At 53.7% G+C, this 26,815-nt stretch overlaps 1 protein-coding gene across 3 annotated transcripts in view; it reads right to left on the bottom strand.

The window, feature by feature from the left end:
* Window positions 1–1,129: 1,129 nt before the first annotated feature.
* The window catches only part of TARS2 (threonyl-tRNA synthetase 2, mitochondrial), a 35,377-nt gene continuing 9,691 nt past the window's right edge, over window positions 1,130–26,815 (bottom strand). For all 3 annotated transcript variants that reach the window (XM_077319528.1, XM_077319538.1, XM_077319546.1), the window contains exons 5-18: window positions 25,313–25,430; window positions 21,954–22,018; window positions 20,820–20,898; window positions 20,391–20,537; window positions 18,754–18,852; window positions 17,077–17,243; window positions 16,334–16,496; window positions 14,103–14,240; window positions 13,781–13,858; window positions 8,289–8,389; window positions 5,719–5,823; window positions 4,995–5,067; window positions 4,246–4,360; window positions 1,130–1,675 (exon numbers count right to left, since the gene is read on the bottom strand). In XM_077319528.1, coding sequence (XP_077175643.1) covers window positions 1,527–1,675; window positions 4,246–4,360; window positions 4,995–5,067; window positions 5,719–5,823; window positions 8,289–8,389; window positions 13,781–13,858; window positions 14,103–14,240; window positions 16,334–16,496; window positions 17,077–17,243; window positions 18,754–18,852; window positions 20,391–20,537; window positions 20,820–20,898; window positions 21,954–22,018; window positions 25,313–25,430 — 1,597 coding nt within the window. In that variant the 3' untranslated portion in view covers window positions 1,130–1,526. The remainder of the gene's footprint in view (window positions 1,676–4,245; window positions 4,361–4,994; window positions 5,068–5,718; window positions 5,824–8,288; window positions 8,390–13,780; window positions 13,859–14,102; window positions 14,241–16,333; window positions 16,497–17,076; window positions 17,244–18,753; window positions 18,853–20,390; window positions 20,538–20,819; window positions 20,899–21,953; window positions 22,019–25,312; window positions 25,431–26,815) is intronic.

Here is a 26,815-nt window from a genome sequence, read left to right as displayed (position 1 = left end):
GAGGAGCACAGGAAGTGACCGTGGCTGGTTCCTTTGACCTTTGTCAACAAGTAACCTGTCCTAATCCGCTTGACAAGTCAGATCCCTGCTGATTGACAGCGGCCCTCCCAAACTCCAGGAGCTCAATCGCAAATGTCCAAAAACATCAGTTCCCAGAGAGGCTTTACAACAGAGAGAGGGAGGGAGAGGCTCGCCGTAGCCCTGCCTCTGCATCGCAACCCTTCCTTGGGAAGGCCCCAGCCAACTACGGTACCCTTCAGAGCTCTCGTGAGACCAAAAGCTGTGGGTTTTGGCTATTAATGTTGTTGGTGGGGAAACATCTACAGGCGCGACCCCTGGGACGGAAAAGATGTGATGCTGACCAGCAAGCTGTCGTGATTAAGAGCAGCAGTCCCTAATGCGGTGAGCTGTGATTGATTCCCTGCTCCTCCTCTTCCTCCACATGCAGCCAGCTGGGGGACCTTGTGCCAGTCACAGCCCTGATAGTGCTGTTCTGACCGAGCAGTTTCTCAGAGCTCTCTCAGCCCCACCTACCTCACAGGGTGTCTGCTGTGGTGAGAAGGGCGGGTGATTGTCAGCCACTTTGTACAAAAGCCAACTCTTCTTCATCCGCTGATTTTCTGGATCCTGAGAATCATAGAATCCTAGTGTTGGAAGGGACCTCCTGGGTCATCTAGTCCAACCCGCTGCCCTATGCAGGACACTCCCAACCCTCTCGCTCATCCACTGTCACCTGCCACCCCCTTGAGCCTTCACAGAATCAGCCTCTCCGTCAGATGGAGATCCAGCCTCTGTTTAAAAATCTCTCCGTCAGATGGAGAACCCACCACCTCCCCAGGAAGCCTGTTCCACTGAGAAACCGCTCTGACTGTCAGGAACTTTTTCCAGATGTTTAGACGGAATTTAGAATCATAGAATCCTACAGTGGGAAGGGACCTCCTGGGTAGAAACGGAACGTAGAAACATAGAAACACAGAGTTGGAAGGGGCCAAACGGGCCATCTAGTCCAACCTCCTGCTCTACGCAGGATCAGCCCTAAGCATCCTAGAGCATCCAAGAAAAGTGTGTATCCACCCCCCACCCCCAAAAAAACAACAAAAAAACAAGAGATCTCCATGCAGCCAACGGAGACAAGACACATTCCCCCTTCTCAAGGTTGGGGCTTTAATGGTAGGCCTCCAGGGGCATCTCCAGCTGGCTCCCCCTTTCATGAAGTAGCTGGGAGGGGGGTTGTTTTCCCCGCCCTCCTGCTCAGTATATGCTCAGCAGACTTCCCTGTCTGCAATTTACCCCTCAAGAGTCCCCAAGGAAACGGAGCAGGCCGGGTGGGACTCGGTGGGGGCCCGGGGCCCAGGTGAGTTCTGACCCATGAAGGGGTCAGCAAGAGGGCCAAGCGGATTCCAGGGGAGGCTCCGATCAGTTGCAGCTCTTTCCATGATGCTCGGAAGACTCAGGCGGACCTTGCAGGGTGAGCGTGCTGCAGGACTCGGCTTCCCCTCTCAGTGGGTCAGGTGCCAGGCGTCCGCTCAGAAGAGCTCCTCTGTGTTTCTGGCCCGAGAGGCCTGCAGCTCCCGGAGCCGGCCTAGTGCCTCCTGCAGACCCCGCTGGCCGTGCTGGTGGGTGTCGCGGCTACGGACGTTCACGGTGCGGTTGGACATCTCCTGGCGGCCGACCACTGGAGCAGAAAGCAAAGAAGGGACACGGGCAGGTGAGCACACAGGGCTGCCTCCTATGGGATGAGACCATCCTTTTCAGGGTCTCAGGCGGAGAGAGCTCTTCCCCATCACCCCCCACCTCCCACCCTGGTTACAAAAGGCTGCCCATGAAGCCACAGAAAGCTGCTGAGCACCTCTCCCGAGCTGGACCAAGGTGCTACTGCAGGAAGAGTTGGTTTTTATACCCCTCCTTTCACTGCCTGTAGGAGTCTCAAAGCGGCTTCCAATCGCCTCCCCTTTCCTCTCCCCACAAGAGACGGCCTGTGAGTTATGTGAGCCTGAGAGAGCCCTGCCAGAACTGCTCTGTGAGAACAGCTCTCACGGGACCGTGACTGGCATCAGGCCACCCAGCTGGCTACACGTGGAGGAGCAGGGAATCAAACCCAGCTCTCCAGATTGCGCCACGCTGGCAAAGAAACCTTTTGGCCCCTGCTTTTATTTAACCAGGTGCTTCAGGAGCCCTTGTGTTCCTTGGCCGAAGTTCCGGGTGGAATAAATTCCCTGCCCTGCCTCCCTCCCTTGCCCGAGCCCAGCAGCTGAATTACGGGCACCTCACGCAAAGCGGAGTGGGCAAAGCCGTCAACGGCTCCCATCGCCAGGCCGAAACCGTCTGGCCCCTCCGGTGGGAAATCCAAGCGGCCTCCCCCCTCCCCAACAAGTGGCTCATTTCCTCATATTGGGACGAGCTCTCTTGCACAAGCCAGACTGGGACTTCAGCCGCAGCAGCTGGGGCATGCCAACTTCCTGCACGATGGTGCCCTCTGAGTCACGGCTGCCAGCCTGGGCCCAGACGTCGCTTCAGGGAAGGGCTTCCTCTTGGCTGCCTGAACGGCGCAGCGCTTCTGTCCCCGAAGGGCCCGGGCCCCACCGTAAAGGATTCTGGGGCAGCCCGTTCTTTTTGGGCTCTGGCAGGGCCTCATCCGGCACTCTGACCCACCCGTCCCTTGAAGCCACAATGCAGGGTTCAGTTGCCAGACTCCCTGGGGAGTCATTCCCACAGCCTGAGAAGCACCAGTGCAGCAGCCTAGCAGACCCACTGCAGAAAGCAAGAACTCCTGGACACTCTACGATTGACTGATTGATTGATTGATGGAGAGGCAGCTTGGTGTCATGGTTAAGAGTGGTGGACTCTAATCTGGAGAGCCAGGCTTGATTCCCCACTCCTCCAAGTGCAGCCAGCTGGGTGACCTTGGGACAGTCACAAGTCTCTTACAGATATTCTCACAAAGTAGAACTATGGCCCCTTCCCACTCTGGGATTCTGTGCATCTAGTTCAGCAGTGGAAGGGGTTGCCTCTGGAGCTGGGGAGCTCCCCCTCACTGGCCATCTTCAAGCAGCGGCTGGACAGATCCTTCTCCTGGATGCTGGAGGCTGATCCTGCACTGAGCAGGGGGTGGGACTAGATGGCCTGCATGGCCCCTTCCCACTCTAGGATTCTAGGAGTCTAGTTCAGCAGTGGAAGGGGCTGCCTAAGGAGGTGGGGAGCTCCCCCTCACTGGCCGTCTTCAAGCAGCGGCTGGACAGATCCTTCTCCTGGATGCTTCAAGCTGATCCTGCCCTGAGCAGGGGGTGGGACTAGATGGCCTGCATGGCCCCTTCCCACTCTGGGATTCTAGGAGTCTAGTTCAGCAGGGGAAGGGGCTGCCTAAGGAGGTGGGGAGCTCCCCCTCACTGGCCGTCTTCAAGCAGCGGCTGGACAGATCCTTCTCCTGGATGCTGGAGGCTGATCCTGCACTGAGCAGGGGGTGGGACTAGGTGGCCTGCATGGCCCCTTCCCACTCTAGGATTCTAGGAGTCTAGTTCAGCAGGGGAAGGGGCTGCCTCAGGAGGTGGGGAGCTCCCCCTCACTGGCCATCTTCAAGCAGCGGCTGGACAGATCCTTCTCCTGGATGCTTTGGGTTAATCCTGCGTTGAGCAGAGGGTGGGACTTGAGTCCCCTGCCAGCTCTGTGCTTCATCTCCCGCCCCTGCCTCCCCAGCCCCAGACCTCCTCAGAAGACAAGCCACCTGCCTACAGAACATGTCTGGGCGGAGATGGGCACAGGCAGCTCCTCCTAGGTTGGCTTCTTTCACCTAGAAGGCAGAGGGCCAAGGTGCCTAACCGGAACAGAGAAGGAGGGCCGATTCCCATCAGGCTGGGACGCTCTTCGGGGAATGCCCGGGGCCAGCCTCTCTCGAGACCACACGCTGAAACGCTTCGGGACTCAGCCTACAATTTTGGCAAAGGCATGAGGCCCTGCGCTCTCAGGGCGTTGAAATGGAGGCAGCCCCATCCTGGGAATGCCAAATTTGACTCCTGCGTGTCATGGAGAGTAGGCCAAGAAGCCAAAGCTTGATTCTTCCAAGCATTTTCAACCTGTTTTCCCAAGAAACGTCCATGTACACAAAAGCTTCTGCCCAGAATGAAACTCGGGGGGGTCTTCAAGGTGCCCCTGGGCTCAAACGGAGCCAGGAGGTATGACCCGACCTGTCCTCCTGACAAGTGGAGGCTGCCACGTGTGACCGAGAGAGAGGGAGCGCTCCGGGCTTACCGAACTGGAAGTTGTACTGGGCCAGCTGAGCTTTCCGGACTTTGCGGTTGAGGGTTGACCCGAAGTCTGCATCCAGGTCCGCCATGAACCCCGCCTGCCGGAAGAGCTGGTGGACCTGCAATGCGGAGAAGGGAGGGGGTGTCAGCAGGGCCCTGAAGAACGGCAGGTGCAGCTGCTAAGCCAACTCCGTCGGGATGTCTCTCCTGCCCCCCCTCCCCCCTGGGAGCCATTGGGCTCTTCCTCCAAGCGCCAACCCCAAGAAATTTGGCAGAAGGAGGGGACTATGTGGTGGGCGGGGGTGGGGGGTTCTGTTTTAGCCGTGACAGATGGTTGCGATTTTGATTTATATTTCATTGTCAACTGCTGCGATATGGCTGGTCCAGGAGTTGCAGTGTGTAAATAAAATAAAATATTAAAATAAGATCAATGCATTCCATCTACATTTGAAGCCATCTTGAGCTCTGCGCAGAAGGAAGGGAGCTAATAAACATTATAAATAAGTAAATCAAAGTCTGAGGAAGGGTGCTTGCACTTGAAAGCTCATGCCGAATAAATCTTTGTTGGTCTTAAAGGTGCCTCTGGACTCTGATTAAATCAATAATTGTTTGGGATTCCTCAAAGTGGAATTCCTACAGGATTCCCCCCACTCCCACCCCACATACTCTCGTTGAATGGCAGGATCTAAGAAGGTGGGGGCTTTGTGTCAGTCCCATGTGGAGAGATTCCAGGGGACCTGCGCCCCTCCTCACCTCCTGCGCGTAGTCCTCTGCATCTGGGCCCACGGGGATGACCATGACTTGGGCCGGGGACAGCCAGAAGGGCCTGCAAGGGAAGCCGAGAGAGGATTCTCAGCCAGCTCTTTCCCTCCTGCCATCTCTGCCCCTGGATGGCCCACAGTGGACAGCTGCTCAAAAGCCCCATGGATCCGTGCCTCCCCCCGCCCCTCATCGTAGGGTCTACAGTTCTGTGCCTGGGACAAGGCAAGCATTCCGTCACATCTGGAACGTGCCCAGCAGAAGTCCCCAACCTTTTCGAGCCTCTGGGGACATCTGGAATTGGGACAGGGCATGATGGCCGCAGCAGCAAAATGGCCGCCACAGAAGGCGGAGCCGGCCACAAGCAGATTGCCACGGCTTAACTTCAGCCGCGCAGTGCGGATCCTTCGGCTGAGGGGGTGGCTGCCGCCACAGCAACATTAAGGGGGGAAATCTGCAGAGTTAATCTCATCCCCAGTGGCCAATCAGCAGCCTTGCTGGGCAGATGCCCTCTCTGGACCCGCCCACTTCCTAAAAACAGTAGGTGGGTGTGGGGGCACTCGTGGGCAGCACGGTGGGGACCCTCCCCCAATTGCACAGGCTTCCTGTGGCGCTCCGGTGCTTGTACCCCTGTTCTCAAAAGATGGTTCCCAGACCCATGCCAGGAGCCTCTGCCCTCCAGCCCACGCAGGCCACGGCCTCGCCCCGTGCCACTCACCACTTCCCACCGTAGTTCTCGGCCAGGACAGCCAGGATCCTCTCGACTGAGCCCAGGACCGCCCGGTGGATCATCACTGGCCTCTCAGGCGCTCCGTCAACTTTACTGTGCAGGAAGGAGACACACCAGAGCTCAGGACGTCGGGCCGGCTCAAGGCTCATGCCACGGAAACGCTGAACGCTTCTGCCTACTGGGCAGGAGGAGGCCGCTTCTGAGAAGGGGCAGCAGGGGGAGGGAGAAGAGGCCGTGCCGTGGCCCTCCAAAGCACTGTAAGATCAGGCAGTTTCTAATCTGCTTAGGGCCCTCAGCCCCTAAGAGATAAAGTGGGCCTGATGAGAATGGAGCTGGTTGAGACCAGGTAGAATCATAGAATCATAGAGTTGGAAGGGGCCATAGAGGACATCTAGTCCCACCCCCTGCTCAACGCCGGATCAATGACACTCCAAGATGGAGGCCTCCCTTCTCAAAACATCATCCACAGACCGGAAACCCTGCCAAGCTCTGTTCAGTGCTCGTAGGAAATGGGCTGGGTATAAATGCAAAAATAATTAAATAAATGGGTGGGTTTTTTTATATTCATGATATATTGTCCTTACTGTTTATTGTGAATTGTTTTTAAAATACTGTCTACCGCCCCGAGGCAACAAGGATAGCGCAAGATAAAAGCAAAGGATTCCTCATGAGAAGGAAGGACTCCCTGGAGAAGAGCCTAATGCTGGGAGCGATCGAGGGCAAAAGAAGAAGGGGACGACAGAGAATGAGGTGGCTGGATGGAGTCCCTGAAGCAGTCGGTGCAAACTTAAATGGACTCCGGGGAATGGTAGAGGACAGGAAGGCCTGGAGGATCATTGTCCATGGGGTCGCGATGGGTCGGATACGACTTCACACCTAACAACAACATTTTTATTATTGCAATGTACTCAGCTTGGGAGAAGCCGTGACATCCAGCCTAGTCATTCTGGAGGCCAGGGGGGGGGGTCCCAGTGACTGCTTGCGTTGCGCCCCGCCCACTGGCTCTTCATCTACCCAGCCACCTGCGCTGACAGCAATGCGCCAAGCCCTCAGCAGTTCCTCTTTGTGGTCAGACAGTGTGGCAGGACAAGTTATGAAAGCTGGGGGGTGAAAGGGGAGGGAAAAGGGAACCACAAGCCCTAAGTCCGGGAGTGAGACGTAGACGACAGACCCACCAGCTTCTGCATTGTCAAAAAGTTGTGCTCACCCACACGTGCGCTGCCCGATGTGATCTGGACATTTGTGCCCAAGGCAGGGGGGAGGGTGGCTGTTTTGAGCAGAGCCCTGGATTGCCCCAAACCCAGTCAAGCCCCAGGGGGGCAGAACCCCAGGCCGTCCCACGCCCGACTCACGAGAGTCCACCAAGGCGGGCAGAGTGACAGATGGGGCTCTCCTGCAGAGGAGGGCGACCAAGAGGATGAGCGATTTGGTGCCCCTTTCCCAGCAGGGAAGGCCAAGGGCACAGGGGGTTTCCTCTTAGAAAAGAGATGGGGGCTTCTAAAATTATGCATGGGGCAGAGGGAGCGGACAGGGACAATTTTCTACCTCTTCCTATAAGTTGAGGGCATCTAATGAAGCTGATGGGAAAGGAGATTCCGGACAGACAAAAGGAAATATTACTTTGTACTTTGTACAGGGAGTGCTCAAAATGTAGAATTCGCTGCCTGAGGATGTAGGGATGGCCACAGGAGTAGACAGCTTTATAAGGGGATTAAGTATTTTCTATGGCTGCTGAGGGGAAACTCCACATTCAGAAGCACTAATTCTCTGAATCCCAGAGACAGGAGACATCATCTGGGGAAGGCCTCAGCCTCTCTGACCTGTTGTTGGCCCTCCAGAGCGCCAGCTTAGTGGAGTGGTTATGGGCACTGACTTCTAATCTGGGCTAGTCACAGCACTGATAAAACTTTTCTGACCGAGCAGGAATATCAAGGCTCTCTCAGCCTCACCCACCTCACAGGGTAGGGTGTTATTTGTGGGGAGAGGAAAGGGAAGGCGACTGTAAGCCACTCTGAGAAAAGTGGCATATAAGAACCAACTCTTCTTTTTTTGGGTGAGATGGGAGGCTGGACTGGATGGACCCTCATTGGTCTGATCCAGCAGGGCTGAGGTTCTTATGAAGGCCTTGGCCTCCATGGCTTGGTACTGGCTCTCCAGAGGAACTGGCTGGCCCCTGTGTGAGAAAGGATGCCGGACTAGTTGGACCTTCCCTGGCCTGACCCATCAGGGCTCTTCTGAGGTTCTTAGGAAGGCCCTGGTGTCTCTGCCTTGCTGCTGGCCACCCAGAGGAATTAGTTGACTACTGGATGCTGGACTAGCTGGACAATTGGTCTGATCCAGCAGGGCTCTTCTGATATCTTAAAAAGCAGATATTGTGTGTAACTGTACCAGATCTAACACAAGGGTAGTCAACCTGTGGTCCTCCAAATGTTCGTGGAGTACAATTCCCACGAGAATTGTAGTCCATGAACATCTGGAGGACCACAGGTTGACTACCCCTGATCTAACAGGCCTTCTCCTGCCAAGGCTTGACCAGGTGGCCCTACCACAGAACTCACCTGTTGAAAGAGAGATCAAAGCGAAGGGGCATCTGGAAGTCCAGCTGGATGGTGCCACACTGGTGGTAGCGGCCCAGAGCATCTTTGATCTGAACGTCCACCTGGAAGGAAGGGAGACACAGAAATGCTCTCAGGTCCCACCAGGCGTTCCACCAGCAGGGCCAGAGGCCCCTCCAGGCCAACACTCTTGTGTCACTCAGGGGCCTAATAGCGACAGCTAAAAAATCTAGTTAGAAGGAGAGGGATCTGTGCTCATGGTGCCACCCCCAGGGCAGAGGATGCATTTCACATGAGAGAGAGAGACAGAGAGACAGACAGACAGACAGACAGACAGAGAGAGAGAGAGAGAGAGAGACAGAGAGAGAGAGTCCCTACAACGCTTGCAGGGAGAGGGTTAGCAAAGCTAAAGGTCAGTATGAGCTTAGGCTAGCCAGAAATGCTAAAAACAACTAAAAAGGGTTCTTTGGTTATATTCAGAGTAAGAAAAAGAATAGGGCCAGGGTAGGACCATGGTGGGGACCAGAAAGTGACATTGTGATGAAGAGAGGGCTGAACTGCTCAATTCCTCCTTCTCCCCAGCCTTCTCTTGCAAAGGGAATCGTGCTCAATGTGGCAAAATAATTTCATGTGATGAGGGATGGAACTTGTGGCCCAGGATCACTGAAGGGGGTATCACCTAGTTCCTTTAAATGAAACCAAATCCTCTGGGACAGATGAACTGTATCCAAGGGTACTGAAAGAACTTGCAGATTTAATTTCTGAGCTTCTGTCCATTATTTTTGACAATTCTTAGAGAACAGGTGACATGCCAGAAGATTGGAGGTGGGCAAATGTTGTCCCCATCTTCAAGGAGGGGAAAAAAGGAGGATCTGGGTAACTATTGACCCATCAGCTTGACATCTATAGCTGGCAAAATGTTAGAACAAATCATCAGTCAGTTGGTCCTTGAGCAGCTAGAGCGGATGGCTGTAATTACTAAGAGTCAGCATGGCTTTCTCAAGAACAAGTCATGTCAGACTAACCGTATCTCCTTTTTGAGAAAGTTACTACCTTGCTAGATTGGGGAAATGCTGTGGACATTGTTTAACTTGATTTAAGTAAGGCCTTTGATAAGGTTCTGAATTATTGACAAATTGGTAAAATGCACTATGGATCCTATTACTGGTAGGTGGCTTGAGAATTAAGATACAGGATGATCCTGACAGGCTGGAAAACTGGGCTAAAATGAATTTTAACAGTGAAAAATGTAAAATTCTGCATTTAGGTAGGAAAAATCAAATGCATCACTATAGGATGGGGGAGACTTGTTTTGGCAGCAGTAAATGGGAAAAGGATCTGGGGGTCTTAGTAGACCAGACATTGAACATGAGTCAGCAGTGTGACTCGGTGGCTAAAAAGGCAAAGGGATTTTGGGCTGTATCAAACGGAGTATCGTGTCCAGATCACGGGAGGTGATGGTACCGCTCTGGTTCGGCCTCACTTGGAGTACCGTGTTCAGTTTTGGGCACCCCAGTTGAAGAGGGAGGTAGACAAACTACAGCAAAACAAATGGGTTCAAATTCATTCAAAAGAATTCTTGACTAAACCTCCGGAAGAAGTTCCTGACAGTTAGAGCAGTTCCTTGGTGAAACGGGCTTTCTTGGGAGATGGTGGGTTCTCCATCTTTTTTTAAAGCAGTTTTTAAGCAGAAGCTAGATACTCATCTGACAGAATGCTGATTCTGTGAATGTAGACAGCTTGTGAGTGGGTGGGCAGGAAGGGATGTGTCTGTGTTTGTCTCTCCTGGCCCCTCCTTGCCTATCCTTGCTGATTGCCATTGTGGAATGGTAGGTGAATTTTGTCTAAGCCAGGATGGCTTCTAGAGATTTTTGGTGAGGGAGATCACTCGGCCATGAAATTGGGGTCTCTGTGGGTGGGCAGGTAGTTGTGAGTGTTCTGCATAGTGCAGGGGGTTGGACTAGATGACCCAGGAGGTCCCTTCCAACCCTAGGATTCTATGAATCCTTAGAGCTGAATTCTGTGCCTAGAAGCCTGCAGAATAACGCAAGAGGGGAAAGTGATATGGAACCCTCCTACCTGCACAAATCTGCTCTTCTAAGATTCTCTCCGCTCTCCAAGGCTTGAGCGTGCACTTAGCAAGCACTGGCATTTATCTATATTCTCTCCTCTTCCACTTGCTCCACGCGGGCCTGCCCTTGGGCTTGATCCGGAAATTGCAGTGGGTCCAAAACGCAGCTGCTAGGGTCCTCACAGGAACACCGTGGAGGGCCCATATCCAGCCTGCGCTGAGGCAGCTGCATTGGTTACCAGTTGCGGCCCGGATCCAGTTCAAGGTTTTGGTATTGACCTTTAAGGCCCTACGTGGTTTGGGACCCACATACTTGAGGGACTGCCTTTCGCCCTATGCCCCTGCAGGGCCTTGCGGGGTTAAATGTATTGGTCATTCCCGGCCCCTGGGAAGCACCACTGGCCTCAACCAGGGCCAGGGTGTTTTCGGCCCTGTCCCCGACCTGGTGGAAGGAGCTCCCGGAAGAGCTGAGGGCCCCGCAGGAGCTTTCAGCATCCGCAGGGCCTTCAAGACGGAGCTCTTCCGCCAGGTCTATGGTTGAGGCCGGGGCACAAAGAGAGAACAAGGACCCCCCCCCCCCCTTGGGACACCTAGTCGGCAGCGTGGTATTATCAACCCCTCCTCTTTTGCCTCCCCACGGAGTTAGTTTTTTGGGTCCTGGGTTAACTGGGTTTAATCGCTGCTGTTCTGTTTTATCTATTATTGTTAGTGTGCTTTTAGGGGATGGTTTTATGGGGGCTTTTAAGCACGTATTGTAACCTGCCATGAGCCTTGTGGGAGCGGCGGGTAAGAAATGTAATAAACAAACAAATTTCCCCACAACAATCTTGTGAGGTAGCCTGTGACAGGGCCAAGGTCACCTACAGAACCTTCATGAACTGGGGATTCGAACTCACACCGCCCAGGGTCCTAGCCTGCCACATTAGCCACACTGGCCTCCTTTGCAGGCCTCCCATGTTCTGTGCACTCACCCTCACTACAGTCACGGCACGAGAGGGAGAAGGAGGCCACTGTTGAGTGTAGGAAGCCTGAATGTTCTGCCCCCCCCCCATGTACAAATCTTTCCCTTTCCGGTGGGTGGCCTCTCTTTGAAGCATTCAGGAATGCGACAGAGACCCGCTATGTTCAAGCGCTGAGATCTGTTTTGAATTCCCCATCCAAGCTGTGAAGATACATGGGGAAGCAGGCAGAGGGAGTTCCAGTCATCACCGCCTTAAAACATTCGCCTCATGACTCCCGAGGAGCACCATTACTCCCCTCAAGGCAGAGGCTGGGCCCCTCTGACCTACAGGATGCAGGAGGAGGCCAGAATAAAATGCAGAACTTGTAGATCCCCGCTTCTGTCTAAGGTGTCAAAACCAGAAGTGAACTCTGCAACTAGCCCCAGTCTGAGCCACAACCTTTGGCCCAAGGGTCACAAGGTCCTCTTCACGTGTCCTGCTGCTTGTCCAGCACGAAACCACCGCATGGGCCTGGCGCAAGCAACCCCGTGGGCGGCCCGTGTCAGTTCTGGCCGAGCGGCATGAAGCCGGGCAAGACTCTGCTTGGTTTCTGCAAAGACCAAAGATTCCTGAAGAGATGGGAATGCTGAGTTGACAGGCAGCTCCGTCAAAAGGAGGGGGCTCTTTTGGAGGTGACAAAACGCCTTTTGCAAAAAATCAAGGATGACACGAAATTAGCCCAGGGGTCACTCATGGACCTTGAGACACAAAGAAAACTTGAGGGGTTTCTTGGGCATGGCACTGGCTGTGAACACCCCCCACCCATACAGATTTCTGGGGGGGCATTAAGACCAGGCCTCTGCGGAGAGGAATGGTCTGGAAAGACGGCCCTGGGGGGAGGTTTGGAAAAAGTGGAACATCCAAAAAATACCAGAGCTCTCCCATAGGTCAGACCAGTGATGATCCACCTAGTCTATCCTCCTGTCTCACACAGGGGCCAGCCAGTTCCTCTGCAGGGCCAAAAAGAGGGCATGGAGCCTGGGGCCTTCCTAAGAGCCCTGCTGGGTCCGACCAGGGAGGGTCCATCTAGCCCAGCCTCCTGTTTCACACAGTGCTCAGCCAGTCCCTTGGGAAGGCCAAAAACAGGGCACAGAGGCCGAGATATACCGCCCCCCCCATGTTGTCTCCTGGCTCTGGGATTGAGGGGATCAGTGTCTCCAAAAATGAAGTTTCTATCCAACTCCCATTCCAAGCTGTATATTCCTGAGGCCATCGCTATATCGTCCGACAGTGAATTCCGCAATTAAAATCACTCTGGGTGTAGATCAGCTTTTCCTTTTGTCCACCCTGAACCTCCTGCCCATCAGTCTCACCGGAGGCCCCCGGGTTCTAGTCTTCTGTGAGGGGGAGAAGAAGTCCTCTTGGTCCCCCCTCTACCCCTCATGAGCACCTCCAGAGGCCTCTGGCCTGTCCCCCTCCTCAGTCATCTCTTTTCTAAATGGACCTTTGGCAAAGGCCTTTGCCTTCCATGGCAGGTCTGCCCTCGGCTGAAGCTGCCCCAGATATGTTGGAAGGAGCCCTAGACGGAAGCAGTTTCTTGGCCCGTCCAAGTCCGTATTGCCAACTCAGACTGGCAATGGGGCGCCAGTGGAGAGCTCACGAGACCGGACAGTGGAGTGGGCTGCAGTGAAGGAGCACGGCTGGCCACAGGATCACTCCTGGGAGATCTGGCCTTGTAATCCATGAAGGGTTCTTTAAAGGGTCCTGTTTATACAAACATGATAAACTATTTCAGCCACACACAGCTTTCACACTAAGGAGCCAGCGTGGTGTCGTGGTTGAGAGGCAAGCACGGACTCTTCCTCCACATGACCTCGTGCCACAGTTCTCCCAGAGCTCTCTCAGCCCCACCGACCTTACAAGCATGAGGCATCGTCATGTGTTCATGTGGCCATTCTGTAATTCTACCAAATGTAACTAAGCTAGTGTGGTGCCGTGGATATGAGAGCAGCATTTGATTCCCCACTCCTGCACATGCAGCCAGCTGGGTGACCTTGGGCTAGTCACAGTCCTAGTAGAGCTGTTTTCACATAGCAGTTCTCTCAGAGCTCTCTCAGCCTTACTTGCCCCAGAAGGTGTCTGTTGTGGGGAGAGGAAGGGAAGGCGATTGAAAGCCGCTTTGAAACTCCTTCGGGTAGAGAAAAGCAGGGTATAAAAACCAACTCTTCTTCCTCCTACTCTTTCGATTCAACTAAGATTTCTAAGGCCGGAGCCTTTAGTGGCAGCGAAACTAAGCTGGGCATGCTAAGGAAGGCAGCATAGCAGATGGCGCCTCCGAACACAACGATGGGGGCCATGCCGGGAGGGACCCCGAAGGGGTCTTACAGGAAGAGGCAAAACACTGAGAATACCATGCCCCCTCTTCTTCCCAGGGGGCAACCAAAGACCACCTGGGATGGCCAGCGCAGAAAGAAGCCCCTTACCTTTGGCCCGTAGAAAGCGCCGTCCCCGGGATTCAGCTCCCAAGGCAGGCCAAAGTCCCGCAGGCTCTTCTCCAGGAGCTGAAAGGGGGAGAGGAAGGGAGTCAGCAGGAGTCTTGGCACGGAGGGGCCAGGAACAGCCTCGGGAGATGCCAGGCAGGTGCTGGGTTCACTCCCAGGTCTTCACTTCCGATCGCTCCCCTGCCACGCAGCAGGAATCCACCAAGCCAACCTGAGTGCCTGGGATTGGGGGGGGGGGGAGACCAATTTGGAAGGGGGGGCAGGGCCTACACAACTGACAAGAAAGGAGGGGGGGCATGCTTACCTGCTCCGCCTGATCCCAAAGATTAGAGTCCCCCAGAAATTGGTCAGGGCGGGTGGCGAGGTAGAAGTTTAGCGCAAATCCAAAAACGGAATAGACGGCTTGCAGGAACTCCAGGCAACCGCGGATCTCCCCTTCCAGCTGGGTGAGGGGGGGGAGAGAAAGCATGACACAGGGCGGGGGGGGCTGTCCCACCACAACCATCTCCCCTCGGAATGACTGCTAAACCATACAGGCGCAAAGTCAAGCAAACAAACAAACAATTGGATTGATGATTTTAAGTGTAAGTAATCAAATAAGTTTATTGCTGCAGCCTTACCCCGTAACGATCATCGCAACAGAAGTAAAACAATGAAACAAGTACGTTAACACACAATATAATTAAAATAAATTCAGACTAAAAATATTAAAGCCTAATATAAAAAGATTTTAAAATAAAGATTTAAAAAAATAACATAGGTAAAGGTATCCCCTGTGCAAGCACCGGGTCATGTCTGACCCTTGGGGTGACGCCCTCCAGCGTTTTCATGGCAGACTCAATACGGGGTGGTTTGCCAGGGCCTTCCCCAGTCATGACCGTTTACTCCCCAGCAGCAAGCTGGGGACTCATTTTACCGACCTCGGAAGGAGGGAAGGCTGAGTCAACCTTGAGCCGGCTGCTGGGATCGAACTCCCAGCCTCACGGGCAAAGCTTTCAGACGGCTGCCTTACCACTCTGCGCCACAAGAGGCTCTAAAAATAACATAACAGTTGTACAATTGTACAATGGACATCATCAGGCCTTCCTTAATGCAGCCTTGACTAGATCTCAGATCGCGGGAGAAGAATCTACGATTGGAGGGTTGTGTGGTCTGGCGGCCTTCGGCGATCCCTGAAGCCCGAAGCGGCCAGTGCTGGAGTGTGGAGGGGAGGGGCGCGGTGCCCCTCCCCTCCACGCTCCAGCGCTGGCCGTTTCGGGCTTCAGGGATCGCTGAAGTGCGCCGTACTGCACAACCCTCTGCGAGGCTTCAGCCTGGGGCTTCAGACTGAAGCTTCTGATTGTTGTGCCGGCTCTTGGCCGCATACAGCATCCTTCTCCGGCACCCAGGCCTGGGTTTTATCCAGCTCCCAGGATTTCAACACGTCAAGTGATGGGAAAGCGTAAGTACGCAAGATGGAGAACAAATCGAATGATTTTAAGCGTTGTTGTTGTTGTTAGGTGCGAAGTCGTGTCCGACCCATCGCGACCCCCTGGACAATGATCCTCCAGGCCTTCCTGTCCTCTACCATTCCCCGGAGTCCATTTAAGTTTGCACCTACTGCTTCAGGGACTCCATCCATCCACCTCGTTCTCTGTTTAAGCGTATTATACATTAACTGATGATGCCAGCCACCCCAAGACGACTGGTTCGACAGAGGTGGTCTATAAATATATAAATAAATAACCCACCGGGGAGCAACAGGAAAAAACATACAACATGATTAATTAGGCTAAGCGTCCTTTGCTGAGAGCTTTCTTTATACCAGCAGGCTAAAAGAGCTGAGTTGGGTCAGTCAGGAGGAGGACTAAAGAAGTTTATACCGCCATCTTTTGACATTGTTCGGTATTGTTTAATGTTTTGAATGGGGTTTTATGGGTTATACCAGAGGTAGTCAAACTGCGGCCCTCCAGATGTCCTGGAGCAAACGCTGGCAGGGGCTCATGGGAATTGTAGTCCATGGACATCTGGAGGGCCGCAGTTTGACTACCCTTGGGATATACTGTGTATTTTTTACTTGTAAGCCACTACGAGACGACACTGTCGAGAGTGGCGGGTAAAAAGTGAAGTATAAATAAATCATTTACATGGATGAAGCAGTTATTATGCATTTTAAGTTAAAACTACCTCCTTTAAAACCTTACAAAAAGGGGGAAATATCTGTTGGGTGGACTGGTGTTCTGGGAGCAGGGGGGCCAGTGTTTCATCTGTCTTAATTTCCTGGCCTGGCAGAGCAAGTCTGCCTTGCAGGCCCTCCGGAACTGTTGAAGGTCCTGGAGGGCGCTGATCTCCCCAGGGAGAGCGTTCTACCAGACTGGGGCCAGGACTGACAAGGCCCTGGTCCTGGTCGAGGCCAGCTTTACTTCTTTGGGGCCGGGGAGCAAGGAAAGACGTTTTGCCTCAAGGAACTCCACACCCATCTGCTGAACCTCTAGCGCTGCTGGTGCATGCTGGGAAGCCAGTCCAGGGAACCTCGGCACGCCTGCAGACTCTCACCTGGTCCATGGCACAGAAGATGTGGGCATCGTCCTGCTGGAATCGGCAAACGCGCGTCAGCCCCGTCAGGGATCCCGAGGGCTCTTTTCGGTGCAAGACCCCAAAGTCGGCCAGCCGCAGGGGCAGCTCCCGCCAGGATCGGGGGCGGTGCCCGAACATCAGACTACGGGGAAAGACAAGAAGAGAGGGTTGGAAGCATTTCAAATAAGCGGGGTATAGCCAGGGCATCGTGTCTCCGGATTCCCAGCAGCACAGGAAAAGAAGCCCTAAATGCCGTATTGGGTGCAGAACTCCTAAGCACTTTGCCTTTCACGCAGCACGATTCCAGTCCTCGTGGCCACAAACAGAGGCTTGTGAATGTGTCTGGTTGATTTCTTAAAACCTCAGAGGCAGCGGAGGCAGACTAAGATCCCCATGGTTTGGAAGGTCAACAGAGAAAGACGCCCAGCAATAGAACATAAGAACCCCCAACCCTTTATTTTAATGGGACTGTTAATCAAAAATAACGTCGTCGTAGTAGTTGTAGTTATTAAGATGAACCACGTAACAATTCACTGAGCTGGCTGATTTTATCTGTGCTCTGCATGTCCAATGGTTTCTCAGTCCACAAGAGGTGTTTTCAAGAAATCCACCTTCCCTTGTGGGAGCTTCCCGATCTCCGCCTCTCCCGCAGCCCTTCCCCCTCCTGGCAGGGCGCTCCCCGCAGCCCCTCCTCGGCCTCCCCCCTCCGCCCCATAACTCACCAGTGGCCGGGGCAGTTCATGGGCTTCAGGGCCAGCGTCTCGTGGTTGTCCTGGAAGGAGAACATGTTCTCCTTGTAATGCTCCCAGTGTCCGGAGGCTTCCCACAACTTCGTGTTGAAGACGTTGGGGGTGATGACTTCGGAAAAGCCGCGCTTCAGGTACTCACTCTGCAAACAGCAGGGGCAGATTTGGGGGCACCGCTGAGGGCAGGCAGGGGAGAGGGGTGCTTCCCTGTGCAGGCCCAGTTGACCAGAATGGGAGCTCTGCAGGAGCGCCCAGTCCATTCACACGAGAGTGGCTGCTGCAGGGGAACTGGACTGCGACCCATACAACTGGGGGGAGGGGGGGCCTTTCTCCGGCCCCTGCAGGGTCTGGCCGTCTCTGGCCTTTGTGCTCTCCCAAGAGCGGGAAGAACGAAGGACTGGGATTTATTCAAAGGGCGGTCCCGTTGGCATGCAAGAGAAGAACCAGATTCGACTCCAGTTGCATCTTAGGAGCCCCACCAGATTTCTGGGGTATTTTGAGAGTCAAGCTGGCTCTTGTAATATACTGAGCTGGGCCTTGTGACCCCGCCCCCTCCGGGAAGGAGTGTGAGCTGTATCCCTGAGGTCATCCAGCAGTAGCTCAAGATGAGGCTATTCCAGAAGGTGGCCATAGCCTGGATCTCTGGTCTGACTTGGCGTCACGGTTGAGAGCAGTGGCCTCTGATCTAGAGAACTGGGTGGCATTTCCCCACTCCTCCTTCTCATGCGGCCAGCTGCGTGGTCTCGGGCCAGTCACAGCTCTCTTGGAGCTCTCCTCACAGGGCAGGCATGGGAACGTGCAAAACAAATTCGCAATGTTTCAGATTTGACCAGGAACTATTCCTTTGCCCTTTTCAGATTCAGCCCAATTGATTCAGCCAAACACAAAATGTTTGGGGGAGGGGGGTTTGTGGACATGCTTCCCCCCATCCCAGGCAGCAGAGAGCGTTTCCAGTGCCTGAGAAGGGAGGAGGAGAAAGCCAAACAGCTGAGAGTGCCAGGAAGGCCACTCCCTTTCCATCCCTCCCCACGCAGAGTGCCTGGCTACTTTTCAGCTTACCCAAACCAAATTGCCCATGCCTACCCCAGTTCTCTCAGAGCTCTCTCAGCCCCACCTACCACAAAGGTGTCTGTTGTGGGGGGAGGAAGGGGAGGCGATTGTAAGCTGCTTGGAGACTACTTTGGGTGGTAAGAAAGGGGTACAAAACCCCAGCTCTTTTCTTCTCTAATTAGTTAAAAGCGTTATTTTATTTATCCCCTTCATTTCTATCCCCAGAGCCACTTACACTGCTCTCCTCTGCCTCGTTTTACCCTCACAACAACCCTGAGAGGTAGGTCTGGCCGAAGGTTCCCCAGCAAGCACTCAGGGTTGAGTTGGGATATTCCTCTGCACTGGCTGTTGAAGCTTGACAGAGTCTTGGTTCCCTTTGAGAGCCAAACGCTGGATTTTCCAGGTTCCAGACATGGCCTCTCTTCCCCTTCTTTATTTACTACACTGCTACCCTTCCTTTCCCCCCAATGAGCTCCCCTAAGGGGTGCACCTGTGGACCATGATCACCCATAGACTTCCTGTGGCAGTGTGGAGATTCGAACGTGGCTCTTCCAGACACCAGCCCAGCTCTCCAGCCCCCACCCCACGCAGCAGAAGGAGCACCTTAATGAAGTCCATGAGAGTCAGGTAGATGTGGGCTCCCTTCGGAAGGAAGAAGCAGCTCCCGGGACTCAGCTCATGGAAGAAAAACAGCTCCTGGTCCTGAGGGGGACAGAGCAAGGAATGGGTCACTCCGTCCCAGAGAGGTCCTGTTCCCAGGGGCCGTCTGTGCAGCAGCCAAACATCTCAAGTGCTTGAAACACACCAACTGAAGCGAAGAAAGCTCGCGTGGAAATGCGTTATTCCCCTGGGGACAGGATTGAGCAGCTGCCAAAACCTCACTTTTCATTTTTAAAAGGCGTTTCTTGCTCTTAAAATGAAAACCAGGCTGTGAATGTCCCCTTAGCTAGCAAAGCGGCAGGAGAAAGTGCAGAGGAGGTCAACCAAGATGACGAAGGGGCTGGAGCACCTCTCCAAGGAGAGCTGAGGACCTCTCTGTTTTAGGAGAGAGAGGTCTTGTGGGGGGGGGGTCATAAAATGATGCACGGGGCACTGAGAGCTGACAGAGAGAATTTCTCCTCCCTCTCCCCAAAGGCTCGACCTTGAGGGCATCCACGGAATTGGATGGGCGGGTAAGAGGAAATACTACTTTACACAGAGAGGGAGTAAAATGTGGAATTTACTCAAGGGGATGTAGGGATAGTCACGGGAATAAACTGCTTCCAAAGGGGATTAGGTCGCTTCTCAAAGGATGGGTCAATCAAGTGTCTACTAACCGTGGTGCATAAAGAGAGCCTCCTCATTCAAGGGCAGTCAACCTCTGAACACCAGTGCCAGACGGCAACATCAGAGGAAGGTCCTGACCTCCATGCCTCGTTGGCCACAGTGTGAGACAGGAGGCAGGGCTGATCCAGCAGGGCCTTTCTTTGTTTCCCATTCGTTCTCTAACCTGGGCTTATCAATTCAGCTCTTAAGAACATAACAGAAGCCATATTGGGTCAGGCTAATGGCCCTTCCAGCCCAACACTCTGACTCACACAGTGGCCCAAGCCCAGGGGCCATCAGGAGGCCCATCAGTGGGGCAAAAACTCTAGAAACCCTCTCACTGCTGCCCCCCCCCCCTCCCGAGCACCAAGAGAGCAAAGCATCCCTGCTCCGGCAGAGTCCTCCATCTAGACCTTGGGACTAATGTTAGAAAAATACAAGAGTGCAGAAGCACTTTAAAGACTAAGGAAGTGTGTGGCAGGGAATGAAGTTTAGTGAGTCACTGACCACCTCTTCACAGCGGCTCATAGCCACTAAAGGACCTCTGCTCCACACGTCTCTCTAAACCAGGGGCAGTCAAACTGCGGCCCTCCAGATGTCCATGGACTGCAGTTCGCTGGCAGGGGCTCATGGGAATTGTAGTCCATGGACATCTGGAGGGCCGCAGTCTGACTATCCCTGCTCTAAACCATGCTTGAAGCGATCTTGTAGCTCTGGCCGTAATTCCCATGGGTGGGTGACTCCTTGGGGGGGGGGGGGGAAGGGCTGCCTTCCCTCTGTCCAAAGCCTCCTGCTTATTTATTTCATGGAGTGCCAATGAATTCTTGTATGGCGAGAAAAGGACTGACTTCTCCACCGGAAGCCGTGGTGTCCCCCCGCCCCCCCCCCCCCGAGGTGCATTATGCACAACCCTCCTGCTGTTTTCACGCCCCCACCTTGCCGATCCGCCGATGGTCCCTCCGCGCGGCCTCCTCCTGGGCGTGTTCCCACTCCGACAACTGCCTGGCGCTGGGGAAGGAGATGCCGTAGATGCGCTGCAAAGGCTCCGCTGATAGGTCTCCTCGCCAGTAGGCAGAGGCGTTCTGCCAAGGAGAACCGGAGGAGGAGTTTAGTGCAACGTAAGAATCAACGTCTCTGCACCGACCTGGCAGAGGAGGCCACGTGAAGCTGCCCAGCGGTGAATCCGACCGCTCAGGGGGGTATTGCCTGCTCAGACCGGCAGCTGCTCTCCAGGGTCTCAAGGTGAGGTCTTTCCCGCCACCTCTTACCTGGTCCCCATGATGGGGACTGAACCCGGGATAAACCCTGGAGTGGCAGGGAGTACCGCGGCCCCCCCTCCCTCGCTGAAGGGCCGGAACACCCACCTTCAGCAGCTTCAGTGCTTGGATCGTGCCCGTGTGCCTGACGTGGGGGCCGTGGCACAGGTCGATTAGCGTGCCGCACCTGCAGGCGTGAAACAGAAGCCACAGCTGCATCACGGGAAGCCTGAGGACAGACTGGATTCCCTGTGGACTGCCCCGGTCACACTAGGGCAGGCTGTCTCAGCCAGGGTTTCTTGGCAGCCCTGGAGGGGTTTCCCTAATGGGTGGCAGTCAGTTATTTTTTACATATTTTTTAAAAAATTGTTAAACGTTTGCCAGGTGAGACCATATAGGGTCATGTCGACCCTCCTCCCTCTCCCAAAATAGCCAATGAAGGGCCTGGAGGAGGTGGGGAGGGGGCCCAGGTGAGCGTGTCCACAGTTCTGCTTCTCAACCACATTCTGCACGATTGTGCCATTTCTGGGGTTTCTTGAAGCCCGAGGAATGCTCCAGTGGCGAAAAAGTACTCCAGAACCGAGAAAATCAAGATAAGTAGCCTGCAAAGGGTCATGCTGAATTGGATCCAGCTAGACCCCTCCCTTCCAGTCTCTTCACCAGACTTCACTTTGCCATCTCCCTTGATCAGAGGTCCCCAAACCATTTGAGCCTGTGGCATCTCTGTAATTCTGACACAGTGAAAGAGGGACGCTCTGCCTGAGATCTGGGTCCACCGGGGCCTGCAAAAGAGAGCTGATCCAGCAGGCCTTTGGTTGAGGCCGGGTATAAACAGCAAGGCCTCCCTGGCTGAGAAGCCCATAGAAGCCCCTCCAAGTTATGACCAACCTCAAAAAGTTTTAAAATTATTATTAGGAGGAGAAGGTTTAATAGTTTTAATGTTTTTATTGAATTTATATATGATTGCTTGTAAAGTTATTTACCCACACTGGGCCTACCAGGGAAGGGCGGGCTAGAAATTATTATTGTGGTTATTACTACTAAAATGGCTGCCACTGGAGGTGCAGCCAAACAGAAAACGGCGGCCACAATCTCAAAGTGAAGAGCCTCGTCTTGCAGCAGCCGCCGCCACGGCCAAAGCAACACCTGCAAATAAACCGGCACAGCCAAGCAAATCTCCAATGGCCAATCAGAAACCAGGCCTTCTGAGTGCAAAAACCTGAATCCAGCCTTTTCTCTCACCTGTAGACTGTGGCTGTCGGAGACGTCACCTTCTCCTCAATTATGCGCAGCTTGAACTTGTTGTCCTGGACGGGAGAAAGGAGAGAGAGAGAGATCTTTGCCACCAGGAGCAGTGTACCTTACTCTGCCTTATGGAACGGCCTGCTGAAGGAGGTCAGAAAGGCCTGCTCTCTTGGCTTTCCGCAAACTAGGTAAACCTGAACAAAACGCGAGTCCAGTGGCACCTTTAAGGCCACCAGAGTTTTATTCAAGGTGTGAGTTTGAATTCAGGAGCCCCTGAAAGTCTGGAAAAATTCATGGCAGGAGAGGAGCTTTCATAAGGGACGGCTTCCTTCTTAAGATACAGCTAGAATGTGAGTCCATCAGCTTTTATAGCTGCAGACCAGAGTGATTTCAGATGCTGAATGACAGAAACAGGTGTGGGGGAAATTTTTAACCATCCAGGACATTCGGCTGCTGACCAGAGAGTAGCAGCTCAATTGCAAACTGAGATTGGAGAGCCTGCTGATTTGCAACTGATAATGAAGCTCAAGACAATGCATCCTCCTGGACCAAATCAAGACCTAGGTTTCCTGTTTCATTACCAATGCTGATTTCTCTATGCTTACCACCCCTCCGCATATCAGACCTAGCCCAATCATGTCTGCTGTGATGAGCAGTAATGGGTTTAAACTACAAGTACAGGAAGGCCTGGAGGATCATTGTCCATGGGGTCGCGATGGGTCGGACACGACTTCGCACATAACAACAACAACAATGATATAGGCTAGATATCAGGGAAAAAATTTCTCAGTCAGAGTAGTTCAGCAGTGGAATAGGCTGCCTAAGGAGGTGGTGAGCTCCCCCTCACTGGCAGTCTTCAAGCAAAGGTTGGATACACACTTTTCTTGGATGCTTTAGGATGCTTAGGGCTGATCCTGCGTTGAGCAGGGGGTTAGACTAGATGGCCTGTATGGCCCCTTCCCACTCTATGATTCTGTGATTCTATGATTCTCCCTACTATTGTCATTAGACACCTGAAATCACTCTACTCTTCTCCAAGACACAAGGACAGAGGGACTCACGGTCTAGCTACAGCCAAAGAAGTGAGGAGTCTCATGAAAGTTCCTGCCCTTCCACAGCTCGGTGTCGTGGTTAAAAGCAGGTTTGATTCCCCTCCTCCACAAACAGAATCATAGAATCCTAGAGTGGGAAGGGGCCATAGAGGCCATCTAGTCCAACCCCCTGCTCAGCGCAGGATCAGCCCAGAGCATCCTAAAGCATCCAAGAAAAGTGTGTATCCGACCTTTGCTTGAAGACTGCCAGTGAGGGGGAGCTCACCACCTCCTTAGGCAGCCTGTTCCACTGCTGAACTAGCCAGTTGGGTGACCTTGGCCACTGACAGTTCACTCAGAGCTCTCTCAGCTCCACACACCTCACAGAGTGTCTGTTGTGAGGAGAGGAGGGGAAGGGGATTGAAACTCCTTTGGGTAGTGAAAAGCTGTGTATAAAAACAAATACTCTTTCTCTTCTTCTTCTACAAGTTTTGTTATTATTCATTATTATTATCTGCATTTATATACTGTCGGTGTGAGCTTAAATGGACTCCGGGGAATGATAGATGACAGGAAGGCCTGGAGGATCATTGCCCATGGGGTCGCGATGAGTCAGACAAGACTTCGCACCTAACAACAAACACAACTTCTCTCTACTGACGTCCCATTGCCCCCCTCCCCAGCGGCCCCTCCTTCGTGGACCCTCCAACCCCTTGGAAAGCCACGCAAGCCAGCAACCAGCTCCACATCCGGTGACAGCGAGCCACGCCGGCCAATGACGTGTTGCTTGGAGCCTTCTTCTCTTTGTCCAAACTCTACAAAGAAACAGCTCGGAGGAGGAGTGACGGATTAAGGCCGCTGCTGAAGCGGCTAATCTAAGGACTTCTCCTCCCCGCCCAGCCCCGCCCAGGCTAGCCCCATCTTGTCAGGCCTCAGAAGCTAAACAGGACTGGCCCTGGAATCACTTAGCTGGGAGGTCACTGGGGAAGTCCCGGGTCCTGACACCAAGGCCGGCTACAAAGGCCCTCTACAAAGGTCCTGTTACGGCTACAAAGGCCGGCTACAAAGGTCCTGTTCCTCTTTTGCCTTGGGAAAGCTACAGGTTTGCCTTCGATCATCTGCTATTGCAGGGGTAGTCAACCTGTGTACCTCCAGATGTCCGTGGACTACAATTCCCATGAGCCCCTGCCAGCGTTTGCTGGCAGGGGCTCATGGGAACTGTAGTCAATGGACATCTGGAGGACCACGGGTTGACTACCCCTGTGCTATTGGACAGGCTGCGACCCGCTCAGCAGGGTCAGCACTGCTTAGTATTTGGATGGGAAACAACAAGAAAGTCCAGAGTCGCTCGCTACACAGAGGCAGGCCATGAAAAGCCACCGCTGGACATCTCTTGCCCCGACCTAGGATGACCAGGCTGGGCCCATCTCCAGGAGCTCAGCTGGCTCAGCCTCGGTTCACCCTCGGATGGGAGACTGCTGGGTAGGCTGGAGTCGCTAGGCATGAGGCAGGCAGCGGCCAGCCACCCCCAAATGCCACTTGCCCAGCCCGGGACGACCCCGGCGTGCCTGGCCTCGGGAGAGCTCTGGAGCTGAGCACGATTGGCTTGGTTAGGACTTGGTTAGGACTTGGTTAGGACTTGGTTAGGACCACGAAGGCAGGCAGGCAAAGGCAGGCCCCCTCTGGACGTCTCTTGCTTTGTAAACCTGACGACCGCTATTTGTTGACCTTTTCAACCTCCCAGCCGATTCCTATTTTGTAAAAGTGGATTTTTAACACACATAGAATCACATAGTTGGAAGGGACCTCGTGGGTCATCTAGTCTAGCGGTCCCCAACCTTTTTAGGGTTGAAGACCGCCTCTGGGGGTGGGGAAAAGCCGGCGGCCTGGGCGCCGTGCATGTGCGTTAGCGCCCCCTGGTGGCGGAAATGCACACACGAGTTTTCACCACCAGAGGGCGCTAATGCGCATGCGCGACAGCTCCGCGCCTGCCTCTTCTCCCCCCCTTGCAGCAAAAAGCTAGCCAGGCTGTGAGCTTCTCACTGCCGGGGAGGTGGGGGCAGGCGTGGCAGCCTGGGTTGACGACCCCTTATCTAGTCCAACCCTCTGCATACATATCTGTGTGCTCTCCCTTGCACCCTACAAACATATATGCATGCATATTTATATTTTATAAACCTCCGTGAGACATCTGAGAGCAGCGGTATATAAATATAAATAAATAAATATGCAGGCACTTTAATAAAAGTCAGCAATCTCTTCTAGGGATGCCTGCAATGGAGGTGAAAAACAGCAGAGGGAGGGTCCCAATCCAGGGATTCTCACCTTGAAGAGCTCCTTCAGGTCCTCCCGGGACACCTCGAGCCGCTCAAAAGGATGCTTCTCTTCAACGATGCCCTTGCAGAGCTCCTCCAAGGCTGGCAGGTCTTTCCCCTGCACGCTCCTGCAAAGCAATTGCACAACCCGCTTAGCAATATCCAGGAGCATCGCAGGGTCACACGGAGCTCTTCACGGAGGCCGAGAGGGGGAGAGAGCTGGGGGTCAACGGGGCAGTCCTGGAGGAAGTTCTACTGGGAGCCAGTTTGCTGTAGTGGTTAGGAGTGAGGACTTCTAATCTGGCATGCCGGGTTCGAATCTGCGCTCCCCCACATGCAACCAGCTGGGTGACCTTGGGCTCGCCACGGCACTGATAAAACTGTTCTGACCGAGCAGGAATATCAGGGCTCTCTCAGCCTCTCCTCCCTCACAGGGTGTCTGTTGTGGGGAGAGGAAAGGGAAGGTGACTGTAAGCCGCTCTGAGACTCCTTCGGGTAGAGAAAAACAGCATATAAGAACCAACTCTTCTTCTTCTTCAGTAATCTCAGGGCTCTCTCAGCCTCCCCCACCTCACAGGGTGTCTGTTGTGGGGAGAGGAAAGGGAAGGCAAATAGAAGCCGCTTTGAGACGCCTTTGGGTAGAGAAAAGTGGCATCTAAGAACCAACTCTTCTTCTTCTTCTACTCTCTCCAGTCTCTGGCTGGGCCTACTAAAGAGTTTCTTTTTCTGCTCAGCAGGGCCAAAGAAGAAGAAAAGAAAGCATTTCAGGCCTTTTCCCTTACTCTCAAGTATAGCAAGTTATAGAATTACTCATTAAAAAGAAGAAGAGTTGGTTTTTCACCCTCCAAAGGAGCCCCAAAATAGCTTCCAATCGCCTTGACTTCCGACAATTGTTATTTAATTTGTTACCCGCCACTCCCAAGCAGACTCGTGGCGGGTTACAGATGTCCAGATGTACAAAGCCCCATTAAAACCCCATTAAGATGGACACAAAAATATAAGATACAATACCAAACAAACCCAACAACGTGGCGGCAACCTGCCCCACATCCCCACCCCCTACCTCTAGGGGGAAGAGGAAGGAGAGACGAGGTAACCAGAGTTGCAGCTTGACACCGGGGTGGGGGTGGGGCATCCATCTTCCCCCACTGCCCCAGCCTCAACCATAGACCTGGCAGAAGACCTCCCTTTTGCAGGCCCTGCAGAATGCCGGAAGGTCCTGCAGGGCCCGCAGCTCACCTGGGAGCTCATTCCACCAGGCTGGGGCCAGGACCGAAAATAGATACTGTGAGACAGGTGGGGCTGAGAGAGCTCTGAGAGAACTGGGAGTAGCTGGCTGCCCGTGGAGGAGTGGAGAATCAAACCCTGCAAGCTGAGGTGAAGCTAAGATGAAGTGCCGAAAGACAATCCACTCAGCACCTGGGCTCAGTTAGTGTTCAAACTGTGACTCACACACACACACACACACACACCACTTTAATGCCAGCCTGGATGGGAGGGCCCCGGGGGGGGG

The sequence above is a fragment of the Paroedura picta genome, chromosome 1 (assembly GCF_049243985.1).
Source record: "Paroedura picta isolate Pp20150507F chromosome 1, Ppicta_v3.0, whole genome shotgun sequence".
NCBI lineage: Eukaryota > Metazoa > Chordata > Lepidosauria > Squamata > Gekkonidae > Paroedura > Paroedura picta.
The sequence above is the reverse complement of the archived record's forward strand: the minus strand, read 5'-3'. Positions and strand labels throughout refer to the sequence as shown.